The sequence below is a fragment of the Arachis hypogaea genome, chromosome 20 (genome assembly GCF_003086295.3).
Source record: "Arachis hypogaea cultivar Tifrunner chromosome 20, arahy.Tifrunner.gnm2.J5K5, whole genome shotgun sequence".
NCBI classification, from domain to species: domain Eukaryota; kingdom Viridiplantae; phylum Streptophyta; class Magnoliopsida; order Fabales; family Fabaceae; genus Arachis; species Arachis hypogaea.
The window spans coordinates 134,926,956-134,949,607 of NC_092055.1; the positions used below are offsets into that span (position 1 = coordinate 134,926,956).

Consider the following 22,652-nt stretch of genomic DNA (forward strand, 5'->3'; position numbering starts at 1 on the left):
AAGTCAATAATATGAATAATAATAATAATAATAATAATAATAATAATAATAATAATAATAATAATAATAATAATAATAATAATAATAATGGCAAAATATGAGTTTTAATGTCTAAATTTACTTTTCAATATTTTTCTTAAAAAAATAATTATAATGATCATTTTTTAAAACATTGAGGCTTGGAAATCCTACAGTTATTCCAAATAAAAAATTTTCACCAATTTTATTTTGTAATTTTTTATAACAATTCATCTTTTTCTATCTTATTTTTATATATATCTATAATAATATATAATCTATAATCTATAACAATATATAAAGTAGATATGGAAAATTTGATATCCAATATTAATTTTTTTATTTTAATCCTATCAATAAAGAGTAATTAATATAACTATCATTTAAAAAAAGTCAACAAAATAATTATAAGCTAACTTTTTTTCATTCATATTGCGATTACCTTTTTATTTTACGCATAATTTCCATTCACACCATCTTCTTTTTTTTAGGTCTCTGTCTATTTTTATTAATTTTTTATCTCTATATTTTTTTATTTATTAAATTAATTATGTATTAAAATATTTTTTTAAAATTACAAGAAGAGAAACGACTCATAATTAAGCATGTCGAAAATTTTATTATAAGTTATCATCAAAAATTTTATTTTCATGATCACTCTAAAAAAAGTGGTTATAACCTTTTAACAATTTGTGGATGATGTCAAATAGTATGAAAGATGTTTATTTATATTGAAGAGATAAGTACTTTTTTCGTACCCAAGGTCTGGGGTCGAAATCAAAATCGTCCTCGACCTTTTTTTCTTATTAAAATCATCCTCAACGTTACAAAACGTTATAAAATCGTCATTTTCTACTTCAATTTTATTTTTTTTACCAAATTACCCTTTATTACTAAAAAATTATAAAATAAATAAATAAAAAAAGAAAAGAGGGTGGGACTGGGAAGAGAAAGAAAGGGGGGAGGCCGCGAGAAAAGGGGGGAGGGGGAGAGAAGGGGGACCGCCGCCCTGCCCTGCTGCTTTGCCGTCCTGCCGCACCACACTGCACCGCCGCCCTGCCGCACCACACCGCACCGTCTTCTTCTTCTTCTTCTTCTCCATACCGCCGCACCGCCGCCCTGCCGCCCTGCTATCCTGCTGCACCGCATCACACCGCACTACCGTTTCTTCTTCTTCTTCTTCTTCTTCTGTGAACTGAATTTTTGATGAAATTTGTTGTTGTTGATGAAATTTGTTGTTGCTGAAATTTGAATTTCTGAATTTTTGATGAAATTTGTTGTTGTTGATGAAATCTGTTGATGATGATGATGATGACCATGAAGAGAGGGGCACGAGGAAGGGGTGGGAGGTTACGGTGAGGGAGTGGGGTGAGTGGTGGGGGGTTACGGTGAGGGGGTGAGGGAGTGGGGTGAGGGGGTCGGGGTTACGGTGAGGGGGTGAGAGGGTGAAGGGGTGAGGGGGTGAGTGGTGGGGGTTACGGTGAGGGGGTGAGGGAATGGGGTGAGGGGTGAGGGGTTACGGTGAGAGGATTGATGGTGGTGGTGGTGGTGGTGGTTGTGGTGGTATGGTGTTGTTGCTGTTGTTTAGTGGTCTTGGTGTTGGTGTTGGTTGGTGTTGGTGGTGGTGTTTGTGTTGGTGGTGGTGGTGGTGATAATGGTGGTGTTGGTGTTGATGGTGGTTGTGGTGGTAATGTTGGTGGCAGTGGAAGTAGTGGGGTGAGAAAGGTGAAGAGAAGAATGATGATGATGAGGGTATTTTGGTCCAAAAATTCGAGAAATGATTATTTTAAAGCGTTTTTGAACGTTGAGTATGATTTTAATAAAAAAAAAGGTCGGGGACGATTTTGATTTCGACCCCAGACCTTGGAGACAAAAAAAGTACTTATCCCTATATTGAATTAAGAGACCGTCAAAGAAACATTAAGAGAAAATAGTTGATACGTTTTTTGAAATCATATAGTTTATATAAATAATAAAAATGAAGCAATTTTTAAGGAGAAAAATGTATGATTTAGTAAATCTTTGACTAAAACAAAATTATTTTATTGTTTATAAAATTTAGAAAGAATAAAGACAAGAAAAAAAATTAGTCTTAGTTTACATGATTTAGTACTGACTACATACCCTATAATATGGTACTGTACTCGAATTTATAATTCGATTTCAATTTTTAACAAACACAAATAAAAAATTCATTATATACATATATGCATTTTTTTAAAAATAATATTATAAAACAATAAATTAAATTTTTTATTTATATGATAAACGTATCATTATGATCAGAGTGTACTTTCTCCACTCCAATACTTCTTGCGCTTGACCATGTGTCTATGTCAATGGATAGCGGCGCCTCCAAACACGGATAAAGAGATACATGTGATAACTCCAATTATCACACCTACGACCAGCTCATAATAACTACTTTAATGTCGATTTAGGATACCCATATTATTATGAACAAAATTCTAAAATAAAGAGATATTCTCAAATTTGTTGTAAAATAAATAAAAGATATATTAAATATAAAATAAAGATATATTAATACAAGACTCTAGCATTAAAATAATTAGCTCAATAATGATTTGTATATATATAATAATATTATATGTTGTAATGTGTATATATATATAAAGATAGAAAAGAGTATAAAAAGTAAAGAGAGAGAGAATTGCATAAATATATATATATAAAGATAGAAAGAAGTATTAAAAGCAAAAGGAGAGAGAATTACATTTGTTTATAGTAAGAGAAAGAAAGAGAACATTTTTATATTGCTTCAGAGTGTAAGAAAGAAAAGAGAGAGTATTTGTTTATTATTGTTGTGTAAAAAGTCTCATATCATACCCCTATTTATACATGCATGGGGTCTTTATTTTCAACATGCATTTAATATTCATTCTCTCTTTGAAAATATGAATTTTACATGGGAATGGGCATCCACATTGCTCGTTCTTATCACAACACTCCCCCTTAGATGCCCATTTAGGATTATTGCCTCATTAAAACCTTACTAAAGGAAAACCCTGTGGGAAAAACCTTAGTGAAGGAAAAAGAGTACAATATCCTTTGTGATGGGGACTGCCTCATTAAAAACCTTGTTAAGAAAAACCCAATGGGAAAAAAAACTTGACCAAGGAAAAAAGAGTACAGTCTCCCCCTCTTGCTGACATTATTTAATGTCTCGAAATCGGCGCATTCCAATCTCATGTACCAGTCTTTCAAAGGAGGATTTTGGGAGTGACTTTGTGAATAAATCTGCCAGATTGTCACTTGAACGGATCTGTTGGACATCAATTATCCCTTGATTTTGAAGGTCATGAGTGAAGAAGAATTTGGGAGAAATATGCTTTGTTCTATCACCTTTGATGTATCCACCCTTAAGTTGAGCAATGCATGCTGTATTATCTTCAAACAGGACAGTTGGAGCTATCTTATGATCAATCAGTCCACATGATGACAGAATATATTGAATCAGACTCCTCAGCTAAAAACACTCGCAACTAGCTTCATGAATCGCCAGTATTTCAGCATGATTAGAGGAGGTTGCTGTAATCGTCTGTTTCGTGGACCTCCATGATATAGTTGTACCACCATATGTGAATAGGTATCCTGTTTGAGATCTCCCTTTATGTGGATTAGACAGGTATCCGGCATCTGCATAGCCAACTAGTTGTGACTTGGATCCATAGGGATAAAACAATCCCATATCAACCGTTCCATGAAGATATCGAAAAATTTATTTGATTCCACTCCAATGTCTTCTGGTTGGAGAGGAACTATACCTTGTTAGTAAATTCACCGCGAATGATATGTCAGGTCGCGTATTATTAGCAAGATACATTAGTGCTCCAATGGCACTAAGATATGGTACTTCAGGACCAAGGATATCTTCATTTTCTTCTTTAGGACGGAATTGATCCTTTTTCACATCCAAAGATCTTACGATCATTGGGGTACTTAATGGATGTGACTTATCCATATAAAATCTTTTCAAGATCTTTTCTGTGTATGTTGTTTGATGAATAAAGATCTCACCTTTTATATGCTCGATCTGCAGGCTGAGACAAAACTTAGTCTTCCCAAGATCTTTCATCTCAAACTCTTCTTTTAGAGTTTTTATAATTGTTGGAATCTCTTCAAGAGTCCCAATGATATTTAAATCATCAACGTACACAGCAATTATAATGAATCCAAATGCAGATTTCTTTATGAAAACAAACGGGCAGATATCATCATTCTTGAATCCGTTTTTGGCCAAATACTCAGTAAGACGATTATACCACATTCGTCCAGATTGTTTCAGACCATATAAAGATCTTTGCAATTTGACTGAGTATAACCCTTGCAAATATTCATTAGATGGTTTAGATATCTTTAGTCCTTCAGGGACTTTCATATAGATATCCCGATCTAATGAGCCGTATAAGTAGGCTGTTACCACATCCATTAAATGCATATGCAGTTTATGATATGCAGATAAACTGACCAAATAACACAATGTTATCGCATCCACTACAGGGGAATACATTTCTTCATAATTTATACCGGGCCTTTGTGAAAAACCTTGTGCCACAAGTCGGGCTTTATAGCGCACAACTTCATTTTTCTCATTTCGTTTTCTCACAAATACCCACTTATATCCAACAGGTTTTACATCTTTAGGTGTACAGACTACAGGTCCAAAGACTTCACGTTTTGCAAGTGAGTCTAATTCAGCTTTCATGGCTTCTTTCCATTTTGGCCAATCATTCCTTTGTCGACATTCTTCGACTGATCTTGGCTCAAGATCCTTAATTTCATGCATGATATCTAATGCCACATTATATGCAAATATTTCATTTGCAATTATCTTATTTCGGTCCTATTTCGCTCCTGTAAAGACATAATTTATCGAGATCTCGTCATTTTCACAATTTTCAGGTACCTGAACGTCTTCTGGCGTTATATCAGAATTTTGGACAACTGCAGGTGTCTCTACTATGTCTTTTTCAATAGGAATATTATTTACCTCTTTTCTCTTTCGAGGATTTTTGTCTTTGGAACCGACAGGCCTGCCACGCTTTTGGCGTGAATTTGCTTCAGTGGCTACTTGTCCTACTGGGACATCAATTCGAATTGGGGCATTTTCCGCTGGTATATAAGATTTAGTTATCCTCTTTGTATCGGAAAATGCATCAGGCAAATCATTTGCTATTCTTTGCAAATGTATAATCTTTTGAACTTCCAGTTCACATTGCCCTGATCGAGGATCTAAATGCATCAATGATGATGCATTCCAGTTAAGCTCCTTTTTAGGAAGCTTATTCTCTCCCCCTAATGTTGGAAATTTTGATTCATCAAAATGACAATCCACAAACCGGGATTTAAATACATCTCCAGTTTGTATCTCAAGATACCTCACTATAGAGGGAGAATCATATCCAACATATATTCCCAATTTTCTTTGGGGTCCCATTTTGGTGCGATTAGGTGGTGCAATGGGAACATATATCGCACACCCAAATACTCTTAAATGGGAAACATTTGGCTGCTGGCCAAAAGCTAATTGCATAGGAGAGAATTGATGATAACTCGTTGGCCTCAAACGAATAAGTGTTGCGGCATGTAAAATAGCATGCCCCAAACCGAGGTTGGGAGATTTGTTCTCATAAGCAAGGGTCTAGCAATTAATTGGAGGCGCTTAATAAGTGATTCTGCTAACCCATTTTGTGTGTGAACATAAGCTACTGGATGTTCAACACTTATTCCATTAGTCATACAATAAGCATCAAAATGAATTGCTTTGATTGGATTTTCTGGAAATTGTGCTTTTAATCGAATAATTTGAGCCAGTAATATCGCAAACGCCAGGTTGCGAGAAGATAATAAGCACACATGTGACCATCTCGAAGATGCGTCTATTAGGACCATAAAATATCTAAAAGATCCACATGGTGGATGAATAGGTCCACATATATCACCTTGAATCCTTTCTAGGAATTCAGGGGACTCAAATCCAATTTTTACTGATGATGGCCTTAGAATTAACTTCCCTTGAGAACATGCAGCACAACAAAATTCACTAGTTTTAAGAATCTTCTGGTTCTTTAGTGAATGTCCATGAGAGTTTTCAATAATTCTTCTCATCATGGTTGTTCCCGGGTGACCCAATCGGTCGTGCCAAGTTATGAATTCATTTGGGCTAATAAACTTCTGGTTTACAGTGGCATGTGATTCAATTGCACTAATCTTGGTATAATACAACCCAGATGAAAGTGAGGGTAATTTTTCTAATATAACTTTCTTATTTGAATCCTGAGTTGTGATACATAAATACTCATGATTTCCCTCATTCATAGTCTCAATATGATATCCATTTCGGCGAATATCTTTAAAGCTCAACAAGTTTCTTCGAGACTTGGTAGACAACAGTGCATTATTTATTATAAATTTTGTTCCTCCAGGAAACAAAATTATGGCTCTTCCGGAGCCTTCTATCACATTGCCTGAGCCAATAATAGTATTAACATATTCCTCTTTTGGCACAAGATGGGTAAAATATATATCACTTTTGAGAATAGTGTGCGAACTTGCACTATCCGCGAGGCATACATCTTCATTACATATCCTTGCCATTCTCTTCAAAAACAAATAATAATAAAATGAGTAGTATGCACAGATAAATTGAATACTTGATCAGAATTATTTTTCTAAGAAACACTGTACATAAAATAATGTCATATACTAAAATTTTATTTTAAAATTTGACACATTTAATAATTTCAAAATTCATAAACATTAATATTTCATTATTTATGTACATCACATTTGAAACTTAAATACATAGAAAATAAAACTTAACAATAAGTTCTTTACATTATTTATTTACATATATACTTCACAGTCCCACATATTAAACTATTCCATCATTGATCAAATGACCAATATTTCCTTCAGGATCCTCAAAGAAATCAGATACATCATAATGAGTGGTGGAGTTCTCAGCATCATTTGAGACAAAATTTGTTTCCTTTCCTTTGTCGTCCTTTTTCAAAGATGCCTGGTAAAGATCGACTAGGTGCCTTGGGGTACGACAGGTACGTGACCAATGGCCCTTTCCACCACAACGGAAACACTTATCCTCTGTTGATTTATTCTGCCCGATATTCCTTTCTCTATCCCACTTCTGGTGAGATCCTCTCTTTTGAACATAATTCTTTTTCCTTCCATAATTTTTCTTATTATTAAAACCTTGCCATTTACCTCTTCTGGGGTAATTTGCCACATTTACTTCAGGAAATGGGGCAGCGCCAGCTGGGCGCGCTTCATGATTTTTCAATAACAACTCATTGTTGCGTTCAGCAACAAGAAGGCAAGAAATTAACTCAGAATATTTTTTAAACCCTTTCTCTCGATACTGCTGCTGCAGGAGCACGTTCGAGGCATGGACGATTGAGAAAGTTTTCTCCAACATATTATGATCAGTTATTTTTTTCCCACACAATTTCATTCGTGAGGTGATTCGAAACATTGCAGAATTATATTCATTTATAGATTTAAAATCTTGTAAACGCAAATGCGTCCATTCATATCGGGCTTGAGGAAGTATCACCGTTTTCTGATGATTATACCTTTCTTCAAGGTCTTTCCAAAGATCTGCAGGATCTTTTAATGTAAGATATTCATTTTTCAATCCTTCGTCAAGATGACGACGAAGAAAAATCATGGCTTTAGCTTTATCCTTCTGGGATGCATTATTTTCAGCCTTAATGGTATCTCTAAGATCCATTGAATCAAGATGGATTTCAGCATCTAATATCCATGATAAATAATTGTTTCCAGATATATCAAGAGCATTGAATTCAAGATGAGAGAGTTTCGACATAATGAAAAAATTGTTACTTGAGTCTTCCTAAAAATTTGATCAGAGTCTCGTGCTGATAACGTGTTGTAAAATAAATAAAAGATATATTAAATATAAAATAAAGATGTATTAATACAAGACTCTAGCATTAAAATAATTAGCTCAATAATGATTTGTATATATATAATAATATTATATGTTGTAATGTGTATATATATATAAAGATAGAAAAGAGTATAAAAAATATTTTAAAATTTAAATTATACCACAAAAAAATATTTTATTCTATGCAAAATAATTTAAAAAATAGCTTAAAAGATGTTAGAAGTACTATAAAAATTTGTAATGTCCTAATGACTTAGGACATTAAAGAAATACTCCACATAGTCACTAATAATTTAGAAATTAAAGAAAAAATATTTTTATCATGTATTTACCTAAATCACTAGAATATTACAAACTTTTATAGTACTCATAACATCTTTTAAGCCATTTTTTAAAATTATTTTGTATAGAATAAAATATATTTTTTAATTATTTTGTATGGAATAAAATATTTTCTTTCATTTCTAAATTATTATTGACTATGTAAAGTATTTTATTTAAAATTTGAGTACATGCATGTATTTACCTAAGTTATTATAACATTACAAATTTTTATAGTACTCCTAACATTTTTTAAGCCATTTTTTTAAAAATTATTTTGCATAGGATAAAATATTTTTTTGTAGTATAATTTAAAAAAAATTATTAAAAAATATTCATGAACTATTAAAAATGGACAGAAAAGTATTGTATGGAATTCGAATTGATAGCTCATTAATATTTTAAAGAAGTCTCGTAATTAAATATTTTGTTAGCTTTTTTTTAACGTATAAAATAAAAATATATATTTTTTTAATTTTTAAATTATTAATTTTTTTAATAATTTTTTTAATAAATTATTAATTTTTTAACAGTATAATTCGAATTATACCATGAATTATTGTGTGTGTAATTCGAACCAAGCTTGTTCGAATTATGTGTGTGCGTGTGTTTGTGTGTAATTCGAATTATGTGTCTGCATGTGTTTGTGTATAATTCGAACTAAGCTGATTCGAATTATGTAGAAATGGAGTTCGAACCAAGCTGGTTCGAACTACATATAAACGTGCATTGGTGGATTCATGAAGCAATTTTTATTTTGGCTTATTCACGTAAATTATTTTCTCCATTGGCTTATTTTTGTTTTTTACCCTTTAGTAGTTAAAGATTGTAATTAAAATTTTAATCTTAAAATATAAATTTTTAATTCTTTTAATATTTTCAAAAAAAATATAAAAAACTAAAATTTTTAAAAATAAAGATTGAAATTTTAATAATATTTTTTTATAATAATTTAAAATATTTTAATTATATTTATCTTGAATCAAATAAAATATTAAGACATAATTTAATTATATATATTTTTTACCAAACATAATACATAAATTTAATTTAGTGTCAATCTTTCCATCTTTATTTTGGAGTGTCTATCTCCTTTTGAAATGAAATCTAAAAATTATCATATTTAAGATGAATAACTTTGAGTCTATTTTTAAAAAAATTCAAGATTAAAAATAATATTTCAAATATTAAAATATTAAAAGACGAATTTAAAACGCAATCTAAATATTAAGGATTAATACAGTAATTTAGCCAAACATTGAACAAACAAATCAACACAGAATCAATTCCATTCTACTCTTATCAAAGTGCCTAGATTTTCTTCCATATTTATTGGAGGAATTATTTGAGCTTCGTCATTTACAAATTACAACACTTTAACAAATAAATATTAGGGATTTTTACTAAAATAAAATTAAAAACACCTAATTACTAGATTTTTCTTAATGAAAAATAATTACACATATATCTTTTAATTTTTTATTATTATGTAAATCGTGCTAAAATAACTTTTTTAACAATTAAATTATGAGGACTGCAAATAGTGTTGCAGATTGTATGGTTAAAGCAGCTGCTTCTGTCGCGGACATTCACTCGAATTGGAGCCAACCATGGAGTGAGCTTCAACATCTAATAGATTTAGATATGACCCTAGCCAATTAATTTGGTTTTGCTCTTTTTTTTTCTTTCTTTTCTATTTAGTCACAAAAAAAAAATTATGAGAAATGCTAGGGCCAGCAGAATTTGTGATGTGTAGTCATTAATTAGTCATCATCAATATTTTTAATAGTGTGAGATGACATCTAATAATGTAGAATTACTTATTTTTCTTTTGACGATTAAGTGCTGACCAGATTTCAATAAAAATGCTTGCCTCTTAGATTTTCTCTTAAATTATATATAAATTATAGGTGCCTAGGGATGAGCACGGGTCGCGGGTACCCAATTATCCATCCGAACCCAAACCGAACTAATTAAATTGGTTCTGAAACCAACGGATAATCGGGTCCAATCCAAACCAAATCAATTATTATCTCTCTAGCAATTGGTTTGGGTAGCGATTTCAGGGTGTGGAATCCAAACCAACCCGTAGATCCGACCATATATTAATTAAATACAAAAATAAAAATTTTAAAAATATATATGTCTTTTAATATGTTTGAATTTTAATGTTTTTAGTGTTTAATATGTTTGGATATTAATGTGTTTAATTTTTAATGGAGGAGTATTAGGAGACAGCAACTTTTGTGATTTGTAGCCATCAAATAGTCATCAATGATGATTTTAATGGTGTGAGATTAGTGTGAGATTTCATCCAACTTTGCTGGTTACATGCTAGCTAAAATTTGAAAAAGTTACTGGCCCCTAAACTTTTCCTTTTTAATGTATTTAATGTTTAATATATTTGGATTATTTCTATTAATGTTACATGTTTATTATACTTACAGAATTTTTAAGATAAAAATTTTATTTTCTATTTTTTATTAATGTTACATGTTTTTTTTAAAACCAAAATCATAAATTAAGAACCCAAAATAAATGTTATTACCTGAAGTATCTCCATCTGAAACTGAGATCTGTTGATCAGAGACAGAAACTGACAAGAAGGAGGCGATAAGGACGCAAAAGACCAACAAAAAAGAGACGAGAGAACGCGACGGGCCCGCAAAGAAGAGGCGACAAGATTGGAGTCGGGGATGTTGAGGCTGGACCGCTGGAGGTTGAGGGTAGAGACTAGAGAAAGTGACAGAGAGTAGAGACTGGGTCAATGAGGATGGGAATTGAGATCAAGGATAGATGGTGACCAAAAAAGAAGGCTGAAAAAGTGACCAGAACGATTTTACAATTTTGCCGGAATGAGAATTGGATTTGGCAGTATATAAAAAATAAAAAATAAAAACAGTAAAATTGGTGAAAAATTTTGAAGTAATAAAATTTTAATTTTGGGAGTTTTGTAACTCCTGTTACTTGAGATTAAAATTTGCTGTAAATTAAGACCTAAAACCACGAAAGAAAAAAATCTGGTTTTCTTAACTAATTTGAGGGAGTTTTTTAAAACTTCTATTATAAAATTCCTATAAAACTGTGTTTTTTTTTTTTTTTTTTTTTGTAGTAATAGGATATTAAACATCCAGAATCGGTTGTAAATCACTGTAATTCCGAACATAAATTCTACAATGATTTACGTCCAAACATGAATATCAACAGTAGAACGATTTACGTGCAAATTTGCCAAACCATTAAGACATAATTCCCACTCACACATATTTAAAAGCTACATAGTAGGGGTGCACATGGGTCGGGCCACATCAAGTTTAGCTTAACTCAGATCCGATCTGAAATATAGACCGAGTTTAATTTTTAGACCCTAACCTGATCATAGATCCGATGAAACCTACACACCTTCAGGCCGGCTGAAAACTGGGTAAAAACTAGATAAAAACCGAGTCTTTAGTATGTAAAAATCACCTAATCTCCAACCATTATTTCAAAATTCACATAGTAAAATTCACTTAAAAAAATATAACAAGAACCAACTCTTTTCTAAAATTAAAGCATAACCATAATCAATACTAATATTGTCTAATAACACCAAATATTTAAATCAATACAAATAATACAATATTATGCATTAGTCTAAAGTCTTATGCATTTTAAACACAAAACATTAACTAATAATCTTATAATGACTAATAACACAAAATATTAAGGTTTACAATATTTAAATTCTAAATAAGAATAGTCATCATCCATCACAAATAACACAACATATTAATTGTGTATGACGACCGGACCACCGGGCCGAATTCGGGTGACCCGAAAATGGCCCGGACCCGACCCAAAATAATGACCGGGTCTATTTTTGAGACCCTTATCCGGTTCTAGACCCGATGAAATCACACTAAATTAGCCCCTAAAGTATTCGAGGTCGGACCGAATTTTTGGGTCGGACCGGGCCATGTACACCTATACTACATAGGATATAGAGTGAAGACAAAACAAAGGGAAAAAAAAAAAAAAAGAAATTCACTATATGATATTTTACACATTCTCCCTGTATCTTTATATTTTTCGTATAAACTTTGGAGAATTTATAACAATAAATATTCATATAACTGAAATAAGATAATATAAATTCAAAAAAGGAAAGGCTCTGAAGGTTCACAACAATATGTATACTTATTACCATTATCTGCAACCTTTCTTGCATGAATCCAACTTTTGTTTGTGAGCCTTAAAGAGCTTGTTGCAATTATCAACACACTGTTTTAGTACTATGCATTTGTCAATGCAGTATGTTTTCCTCACCTGAAATTTCTGATGGGTTTCGTTGCATTTATTGATACACGCATTCAAATTAGACACATCATGATAAGTTGGAGCCCAAGTTCGTCGCCGGCGAACAAGTGGTGGTTGTTGATAAATAATAGCATCAAAGAAATCAGGAATAAAAGAACAAATAATTACTCCAATTATCAATATCATTAGTGTGTAAGGCACAACATTTCTAGCCATAGGTGTCTGTTTGTTTTCCTTAACAGTAATGTCTGTCTGCTACTATCGTTATTATTTGTATGTTTTTTATATATATATATATCATATATGTACCATGAATCTAGCTAGAAGCAGAAGATTCCTTGCTTATTAGTGTTCTTTCCCTGTTTCCAAGAGTCGTAAATTATATATATATATATCATTCTCCTTGTAGTAAAATGTTGTTTCAGAATAGTTTTTTAGTTTGATTGAACTTATTGACTCTTGAGTTCAACGAATTACGAAGAAACATTCATTAATAATATGTTACATGACCAAAAAACGTGTATTTCACAGTATATCAAAAAGTTAAAAAAATGTCTTTCAATTCTTAATTTCTTATTATGTAACACATAATTTTTTTAAGTTAATGAGTTATAGCTCAAATGGTATAATTTTCTCATACTCACTTAAGCATATTCAAGTCTTTCTATCTTTGGTAAAAAAAAATTTAATGAAAATAAAAAATGTGATTTAATCAATTGTATAATTTTTTATTAAAATAACATTTATATATTATAATTAGAGTAAAGTATCATTTATGTCCCCAACGTTTGGGTAAGTCTCAAACATGTCCCTAACGTTTTAAACGTCCTATTTGTATCCCAAACGTTTCTAAATCGAATCAATATTGTCAACCGTCAAAATGACTAACATGTCGTTAACAGCGTTGCATACGTGGACGTTATTATACACGGTGGTAGGGCGTTTGTTGTTACCGTTATTGAATTAAAAAAAATAAGATAAATGTCAAGAGAGGGTCCTCTTCGAAACCCTAATCGCAAAATCTTGGCTTCTCCTTGCTGCTGCACCGTCTCTCAAGGTCGATTTCCTGTGCGTGAGAGAATATGGAGTATGAAGCATGCCAATCTGAAGCGACGCAAGGCAGCAAGCAAGCCACACGAAACAGAAACCAAACACGTCGTAGGAGGACAACTTGCTACTGTGGGGAACGGCCTGTGCTCGCCACGTCGTCGACGGTAGAAAATCCTGGGCGGAGGTTCTGGGGTTGCGTTAATTTTGAGGTGAGGTTTAGCCATATGTTTATTTGTTGTTGAGTTATATGTTTTGACCATCTGTGGGTGTGACTCGGCTGTCTCATGTTTCGTCTAGGTTGGAGAAGAATGCGGCTATTTTGTATGGGCGGAACCAGAAGAAGATCCCTCACATATTTCAAGGTTAAGAATGAAGGTCAGAAATTTGAAGGGCAAATTGGATAAGGTTGAGTTCAGGTTCATGGTTGTAGTGGGAGTTGCTTTAATTGGATGGACAGTTTCACTGATATTGGTTTTTGAAAAAACAACCACAACCAAATTTGGGAGACTTTTACTACAATGATGTTGCTGGAGATAATGAGGTTTAGGAGAAAATTTTTAGATACCTAAATTGTGCTCTATATTTTGGCTTAGAAATAACAATAATGTTGAACTAGTTGCTGTTTTGTTGAACTCAATGAAATTGTAATGCAATGATGTTGAGTTGAGTTAAGTTTGATGAAAGGCTAGATTGTGCATGTGTAATTAAATGCAATATTAGATTGTGCAGCTGCAATGTTGTTTTAGTGTACTCATCCGAATTGTAAAAATGAATTGAATGAAATGAAGTGTTATATTTTGCATCCTATTTAAATCAAGCAATTCATTAACATAACAACAATCAGTTCTGTAACATATTACTTAATCATTAACCATAACATTGTCATTGGCTACAACCACAACAGATTCACAGCAAAATAACAAAACAAGAGCAACACATTTTACTCCACAATAACGGTCTGAGATAACAAACTATAGTCTTTAAACTAGTTGCCACACATTATAATGATACTAAAGAGAAATTTTTTACTCAAAAATAAAGTTTTCAGAAAACATAAAACTGCACACATCATAATTGTCACATCTTTTTCCATGCTTTGGGAGGTGTCCTAGCCATGAACTTGAGTTGGGATTTGTTGATGTTCTTTGATGGGCTTGGTAGCACCCTGAGATTGTTGTCCTTGAGTTATTTTCCATAATTATTGTTGGACGAGGTCAACTTAGCCTTTTTTGAAGTAGCCTGAGAGTGTTGGAAACTCACATCATTGGCAGATGATTTTCTCTTTGGTCTTGACATTGTGGTCTTCTTTGAAGCAGCTTGGGATTGCTTAGAAGCCTGGCTAGAGATAGTACTAGAGATAGTGTTAGAGATAGTGCCAGAGATGATTCTTGAAGCTCTTCTTGTGATCCAGCAACAGGTCCGTTTGATGTGACCTCTAGCAAAACAATAGGAGCACTTCTGATTCTGCCCTTCGCGAGACACTCCTCCCCTAGTTGGGTTCTCATCTGCAGCTTTATTTCGTTTTAGTTTAGGCCTTCCAATGGGTTTTCTGTAGATTGGTGGCAAAACGTCATCAAACTGTGTCTTCTCTCACAGGTTGGGGCCATTCACGGGATATACCACATGTTGGTGGCACTCAGAGTAAGTTGCTTTCTTGTAACAGTTTTCAACAAAGTTGTCCACATTGAAGCACATCTTCCTAATGCAGGTCATTGCATGAGCACAGTGGATTCTGGACAATTGAAACTTCCTGCACGAACACTCGTGAGTCTTCAAATCAACCACAAACTTCTCTTTGCCTCCATGAATACTAGTTACCTCATATTTGTCACGACCAGCATACGTGCTCACCCACTTACCACTTGCATCAGCTTGTTTTTCAACCTTAATCCTGATACGGGGCAACACCTCTCTTGGGTATTCAATTATCCGATCCCTATTATCAGCCCAACGCCTCATTATGTATACTCTGATGTCTTCAAGCATGCTGACTATTGGTCTCTCTCTGGCATCCACAATCACAGAGTTAAATACTTCACACATATTGTTTACCAAGGTATCACACTTAGACCAAGTCTCAAACTTATGCCGGCACCAATATCTGGTTGGTATCTCCATTATCAACCTTTTGGATATCAGCCATCCTCCTCTCCCACTCTTGTAAATAAGTAGCCTTTGCAGCATTCCACATCATTAGTTTTAGTTGCAGCCCTGGGAATCTCTTCCTGAAATTACTGTAAAGATGTCTAACATAGAATCTATGATCCACTCCGGGAATGAGTTCATCGAAGGTTGGAACTAAACCCTAAACCCACCATACACAGTTGATGCAGTAGTTAAATCAGAATGATATTTGATAGGCACAATTAAATCAATAACTGACCGAATACAATTCAAACAATAACTCATACAATTCAAACACTAGGATCAATAAAGTAGCTTTCAGTTGAGGTGAGTTTAGAAATAAGTACCTTCTGTTGGTCAGACATGAAGGTGCATCTCCTTATCTTGTCACAGCCAAAGTCATCACACAGATTGGTAAGAAACCAAGTCCATGTGTCTTTAGTTTCTGCTTCAACCACTGCATAGGCTATTAGCAATATCTGGTCGTTCGGGTCCCACCCAATAGCCGTGAGAAGTTGACCTCCATATGGTGTCTTGATGAAGCACCCGTCAAGGCAAATTATTGGTCTGCAAACCATAAAACTCTTTTTGCATGCATCAAGGCACACATAGAGTCTTTGAAACTTTGGCCTTAAATCCCCACCAGGTTTTAGTCTCTCAGAAGCAAACTCAGGTGGTCTCTCCCCTTGCAACTTCACTGTAGAACTCGGGTTAGACCTCAGCAATTCATGACAGTAGTCATAGAGTCTTCGATACTGCTTTATGTACGTTTCTTGTAACTCATCAAATGCAAACTGTTTAACCCGGACAGCTTTAGACTTAGTCAGCTCTACATTCCACTTGTTGTATGCTTTTTTCATTAGTGTGGAGAGCTTTATCTTTGGATTCTCAGCAATCTTTTTTAGAAACACCTTGCTCAACCATCTTGCATGCATAATCCCAATTTTCAACTCTCTAGAACAGCTATGCTTGTTGTGGCAGCTGGTTAATTGCCATGTTTGCTCATTCTTCATCTTCCCATAGTATGCAAACCAGTTGCAACCCTCCACGCAAGTAACCTTCACTCTCCGAAGGTCAACCTTATCAAACCTCAAACCCCTGCCAGTGTGTACAGCATAGGCAGTAGCACAATCCTTAAACTCCTCTCTTGATACATAAAGAGTTCCAACCTCTCACTTGTACTCACTCATGTCCTTTAGCTGCTTGTGCAACGAATACTTCTTGGCAACACTATTATCATCCTCATCATCATCAATAATAGGAATATCCAGAAAATCTTTAGATTCATATCTTTCTTCCTCATCACCTAAACCTGCAATAATCTTCTCCTTACCTTTGTCATTGTCACTCCTACTTTCTTTTGCTGCATCTGTTTGGGTTTCAGTTGATGCAACCTCGAATCTATCCCTTACCCTGATGTTGACATCTACTAACCCCTCTGCCCCTTCCTTGTCATCATCACTGTCACCAAACACAACTTCAGCAGCACTATCTTCTGAGCAATAACCATTTCTGGAATCAGAACTCCATGAATCACTACTATCATCTTTACCACCCTTGGGATTATACTCCTCGTCCTCACTGCCATCACTACCTTGTTCTTCCTCATCTGACTCATCTATTCCATCTTTCTCAGCCACAATTTCTTCCTCTACATTTGGGTCAGAATTTATCTCCACCTGTCCAACTGCATGGCCTCAAATGTAACCATTGGGCCTGGCCCATCAGATCCACCAGCCTTCTCTTGCATGGTAGTTTCAGTACTCCCTAACATGTGTACATCCTCAACCTCTTTATGGATATCACTAGTTTTGTGAACTACATATAGCTCCACCATATCCTCCCTAACCCCAATGTTAGCCATATCCATTGCATCTTTGTCGGTTCGCAGCATCCTTAAGCCTTCTTCTGTACTCTGATCCTGTGATTTGTACTACATTGTTGTAATATCTTTCTTCAAATACCCTTGTCTGCTCACTATGTCATAAACCTCAATCAGGCTCTACTCATCTTCATTGCAGTAGTCTATCACAGTTGTCTCCCCACCCAAATACTTCAAAGGCCCTCCTTGAAGTCCAAAGCTACCTTGGTGGTAAACTTTCACACTAAAATTACTCATCCTAAATAGCAGACCCTGTTACATCAGGTAAACATAGTGAAACAACATCAACCGTAAGCACAGATTGAGTCACCAAAAACAAGTAAATTCATGCCCTAACTAGCATTCGCAACGAACATTTTTCTGGGAGTACAAAAAATTAAATAAACCCTAAAATGCAAACAATCTCCTATATGGCCATCGTTCTTCGTGGAACTACTGAATAAAACCCCAAAAAATAAAATTTTTCCCCGTACATACCTTGTCGAATGAAACCACTCTGTCACCAGAACAAAGGTGTGTGCTTTCATGCAACACAACCAACAACAACCCGCCAACTACCTTGCAGCCCCTCCCTGCGATCAGCCTCGAAGAAGAGTAAAACGTGTGTGGTAAGGAAAACTGGAATGGAAAACGTTGCGTAGAGGTGCTCTATTTCTTCAACGTTTCGTATTTGCTACAGTGAATGGTATAATGGGCGCGAAGAAGCAGACGTGTCTGTGTTAACCTTTGGGCTTACTCACTCAACGTCCACGTATGCAACGCCGTTAACAAAATGTTAATCATTTTGACGGTAGGACAACATTGATTCGATTTAGAAACGTTTGGGATACAAATAGGACGTTTAAAATGTTAGGGACAGGTTTGAGACTTACTCCAAACGTTGGGGACATAAATGATACTTTACTCTAAAATTTATCAGGATTAAATTATTGTTTTTTTTTTACTAAAAATATGGAGACTCGAACTCGCGACCTCTTAAGTGAGTATGGAAAGACTATGCCAGATTAAATTATTGTTTAATGATTAAAATTAAAATCTTAAAAATATTTATAAAAATATTTATATTTAAACATGTAAAAAAACAGAAGAAAAATTAGTACATTCAAAATATTAAATTTATAAAAATATGAGCAAAAATAAATCGATTCTGCTAAATAAACAATAAAAACAAGTGTAATAACTCGTACCATGCACGTGATAAGATTAAAATTATAATTTTAAATTGTTCTATTAAAATTAATTTGAATTATAATAATTTAATTAATAAATAAGTAATATGATGTGTATTGTTTGCTTTTTTTTAATATGGTATTAAGTGTATTACCTCAAATGTAGCTATTAAGTGTATAAGAATTATGTTTGAATTATGAATTCTCTAAATAAAATTATCCCATTTAAAATATTTAAATTATAATTTTAATCATGAATTATAATTATGATTTAAAAAAATTGATATGATATTACAATTTTTTTCCACTTCACTATTAATATTAATATACTGATATTGCAAGTCTACATTACAATATTTTACTGAATCTTGACTGAAAAAGAAAATAATTACGTGTTTCTATCATTCAATTTATTTAATACACCACGTGCTAACACTAACAATATTTTTTTAAAAAAATATATTGATAAAAATAGATATAATATTATTACAAATATAACATAAAAAAATAAAATATATAAATAAATGCTAAACCAATATGCTTACCAATGTCTTTGTTAAATTTTTTTAAATTAGAGAATAATTACGTATTCGGTTGTTTGGTAATCACATAGATGATCAAGTAATTAGATTGTAAATTGATACAATGTGCATCTTATTTTTTTCTCATTTCTGAATGAAAGCGTGAATTAAAAGAAATAAGTAGTAATATATAAAGAAAAAAAAGATTTTGCACTACAACACATATATAATTATTACCAAAAGAAATATTCACATTAAAATATTAAAATTTTACATACTGCAAATCATGAAGATCAATCACAATGTACTGGTCACTTCTTATTTTTTACTATGATATAAGTTTTTCTTTTCCATTCAAGAATCCAATAACATCTAATTGAACAAAAAAAAATTAAAAATACCAAATTAAGAACAAATGAGTGAATAATATAAGAAATTAAATTCCACATGATTTCTCAATCTCAAAATTTGAGAAGACATAAACATTCCTTTCTACCAATTCATTCTCAAATATTTTTGTCAAATAATTCTTGATGAACAATGAATTTTATCGTACTACAAAACAAATTAAATATAAAAGCTATTAGCATCTACAAAGCTATTAAAAAGAATTGTCTTTAACTTGTGGAATGGTGTACTTATAAAATTAACTTAAAATACGAACTACAAATATTTTTAAGAATTTAATTTTGATGCAGTGCCAGTGTAAAGTAGTTTTACACGTGCATCCAATTATGTAATGACACATCAGTAAAAATAACTACCTTTCACATTGACCGTGTGAATGATCATCCAAAAAAATGGATGTGATTGCACGACTGTGTAAAATATTTTACATTGTCAGTATATCAAAATTAAACTCTATTTTATAAACTGAACTTAGTATTACTTGAAAAAATTAAGTAAAAGAATCAACTAATCTTATTATCTATTAGAACTATTTATATGTAAGCCGTCTTGTTCTTGTCAAACTTGGATAGGACTTTCTATAACCTTATAATTTTAGTCTTCATTTTCCATACTTGCTCTTCGTATAATCTACTATAGGTAATAATATTGATAGGATCGTAAACAGTAGCCATTAAGTATGAAAAAGAAAAAAAAATAATAAAAACTATGTCAAAATTATAAATTTTTAAATGATAAATATGAGAGAAAATTCACTATTATTTATTATATATATATTAATAATATGTCAACATTTTAAATAATTTTAAATCTTTTCTTATTTAAGTATACACACATATTAAGTCACTTATGCTAATTATTTTTTGATTTTCTGATTATGAATATTTTTTGAGCCTACAATAATTCAATGATTTTGTTATTCTATTAATACCATCATACGTATAATAATCTTCATAAATAATAGTAATTTTCTTATATATATATATATATATATATATATATATATATATATATATTATTTAGTTAATAATTCTAAATATTTTTTTATTTAGTTTATACATATATATTAATTGTATGTAGATATATTTAAATCGCATATATTAATTATTTTTTATCATAAATTATAGTCATTTCTTTATTTATGTATACGTATATATTAATTTTGTTAAATAATTCTAAATATTTTCTTATTTATGTATACATATATTAATTATACATAAAAATATTTAAGTTACATATATTAATTTTTTTTGTTATAATTATTTCCTTATATATATGATTATTTTTTGTTCTACAATCGTGCAATAATTTTTTATTTTTTATATCTATGTATATTTCTCAATCTCCTTTCATACGAATGATTAACCATTTTTATTTTAAATGGTGATATTTTATTTTTTCTTTTTTTTCACGTATTTTTATATATTAGCAAGAAAAGCAAAATAACGTATTGTGAATCTTTTTTCTTTTTCACACTTTAATCTTAATTAATCAATCTTGTGTCCACACAATATAATTAAACTTTTAATCACTCTAATCTATTGATAAATTACACTTCTCTTAATAATTGCATTACTAATCTGAAATACAAAATATAAAAAAAGGTGATACATATATCTAAGAAAAAATAAACTTAAAAATTGAAAAAAAAAAGAAATTTTATATTAAAAAGATTTAAAAATAACATATCCAAAAATAATAGTCATAATATATAAATTGAGGCAACAATTTAAGTTTCTCTAAAACTAATTTAATCAAATACTAATATTAGAACTAAATTATTTAAATAATATTTAATCTATTCTAGTCCTCAGATACGTATAGATTAGAGTCATTCTAGTAATGACAACCAACCGAAATAACATAATAAGATCGAACATTTAGAATCCGTACAAATTCAGACCATCTTCTTCTTAAAATTGTCAAACTAAATTGACCTTTATTTTTCTCAGTGGCTTTGTATTGATGCATTAGAAGGCCGGTAGTTTCTGAAAAAATCACAATATGTTATAAAATTATTTTTAAAACAAAAAGCTTAAAAGAAGAAAATTTAAATATAGTACCAATACTTGAAATTATATCTTCAAATTTGACACGAATTTTTCAAAATTGAACCTAAATTAAAAAAATTCAATCTCATTATATACTCCATTTCGAATATTTTCTGGCAAAAGTAGAAAGCGTAGAGGGAATGAGACTTGAACTTGACCTACAAAACTCATTGGAAACAATTACTCAATCAAAGAAGAATAACAAATTAGAAAAAAAGAATGCTTTGCCTCTTAGATTTAGACTCACGAATCGCAAAAAAAAAAAGCACTATATATAATCTTTAGTAGTACAAAAATAATTATAGAAATTAATTATTGATATCAATATCAATTTACCACTATCAACGTTAGTATCATATTTATGGCAATTAGAATTATAGAATTATGTTTATTTTTTTATTTTTAATTATTGATGTCTTAATCCTTTTAAAAATATTTTTTGCTTTTTTAAAATATAACGTGTGTGCTGTTTAGACTTTTTCTATTATTATTATTATTATTATTATTATTATTATTATTATTATTATTATTAATTAATTAATTAATTAATTAATATTAATATTAATATTAATTTGTCACCATTAATATATGTATCAATTTATCACTAATTATGCTTGATTAAAAATAATAATAGAAAAATAATAATTAAAAAATATTGACAATTATTATTATATAATTAATATAATAATTAGTATAAACTTGTATCAATGTGTGTATCAACTTGTATAATGATTGAGAATTAGAATTATATAAATTAATATAATAATTAGAATGATTAAAAATATTTAATGATTGACAATTAGTATAATGATGTATTAAATATTAATTTTTATATAATTATAAAAAAATATTTTCTTA

The 22,652-nt window shown here is 31.5% G+C and overlaps 1 protein-coding gene across 1 annotated transcript; it reads right to left on the reverse strand.

Moving 5' to 3' along the window:
- Positions 1-15,229: 15,229 nt before the first annotated feature.
- Positions 15,230-15,682, reverse strand: LOC140183246 (uncharacterized). Its single transcript, XM_072231272.1, has one exon. The coding sequence runs from the start codon at positions 15,680-15,682 to the stop codon at positions 15,230-15,232; it is 453 nt and encodes a 150-aa protein (XP_072087373.1).
- Positions 15,683-22,652: the final 6,970 nt, after the last annotated feature.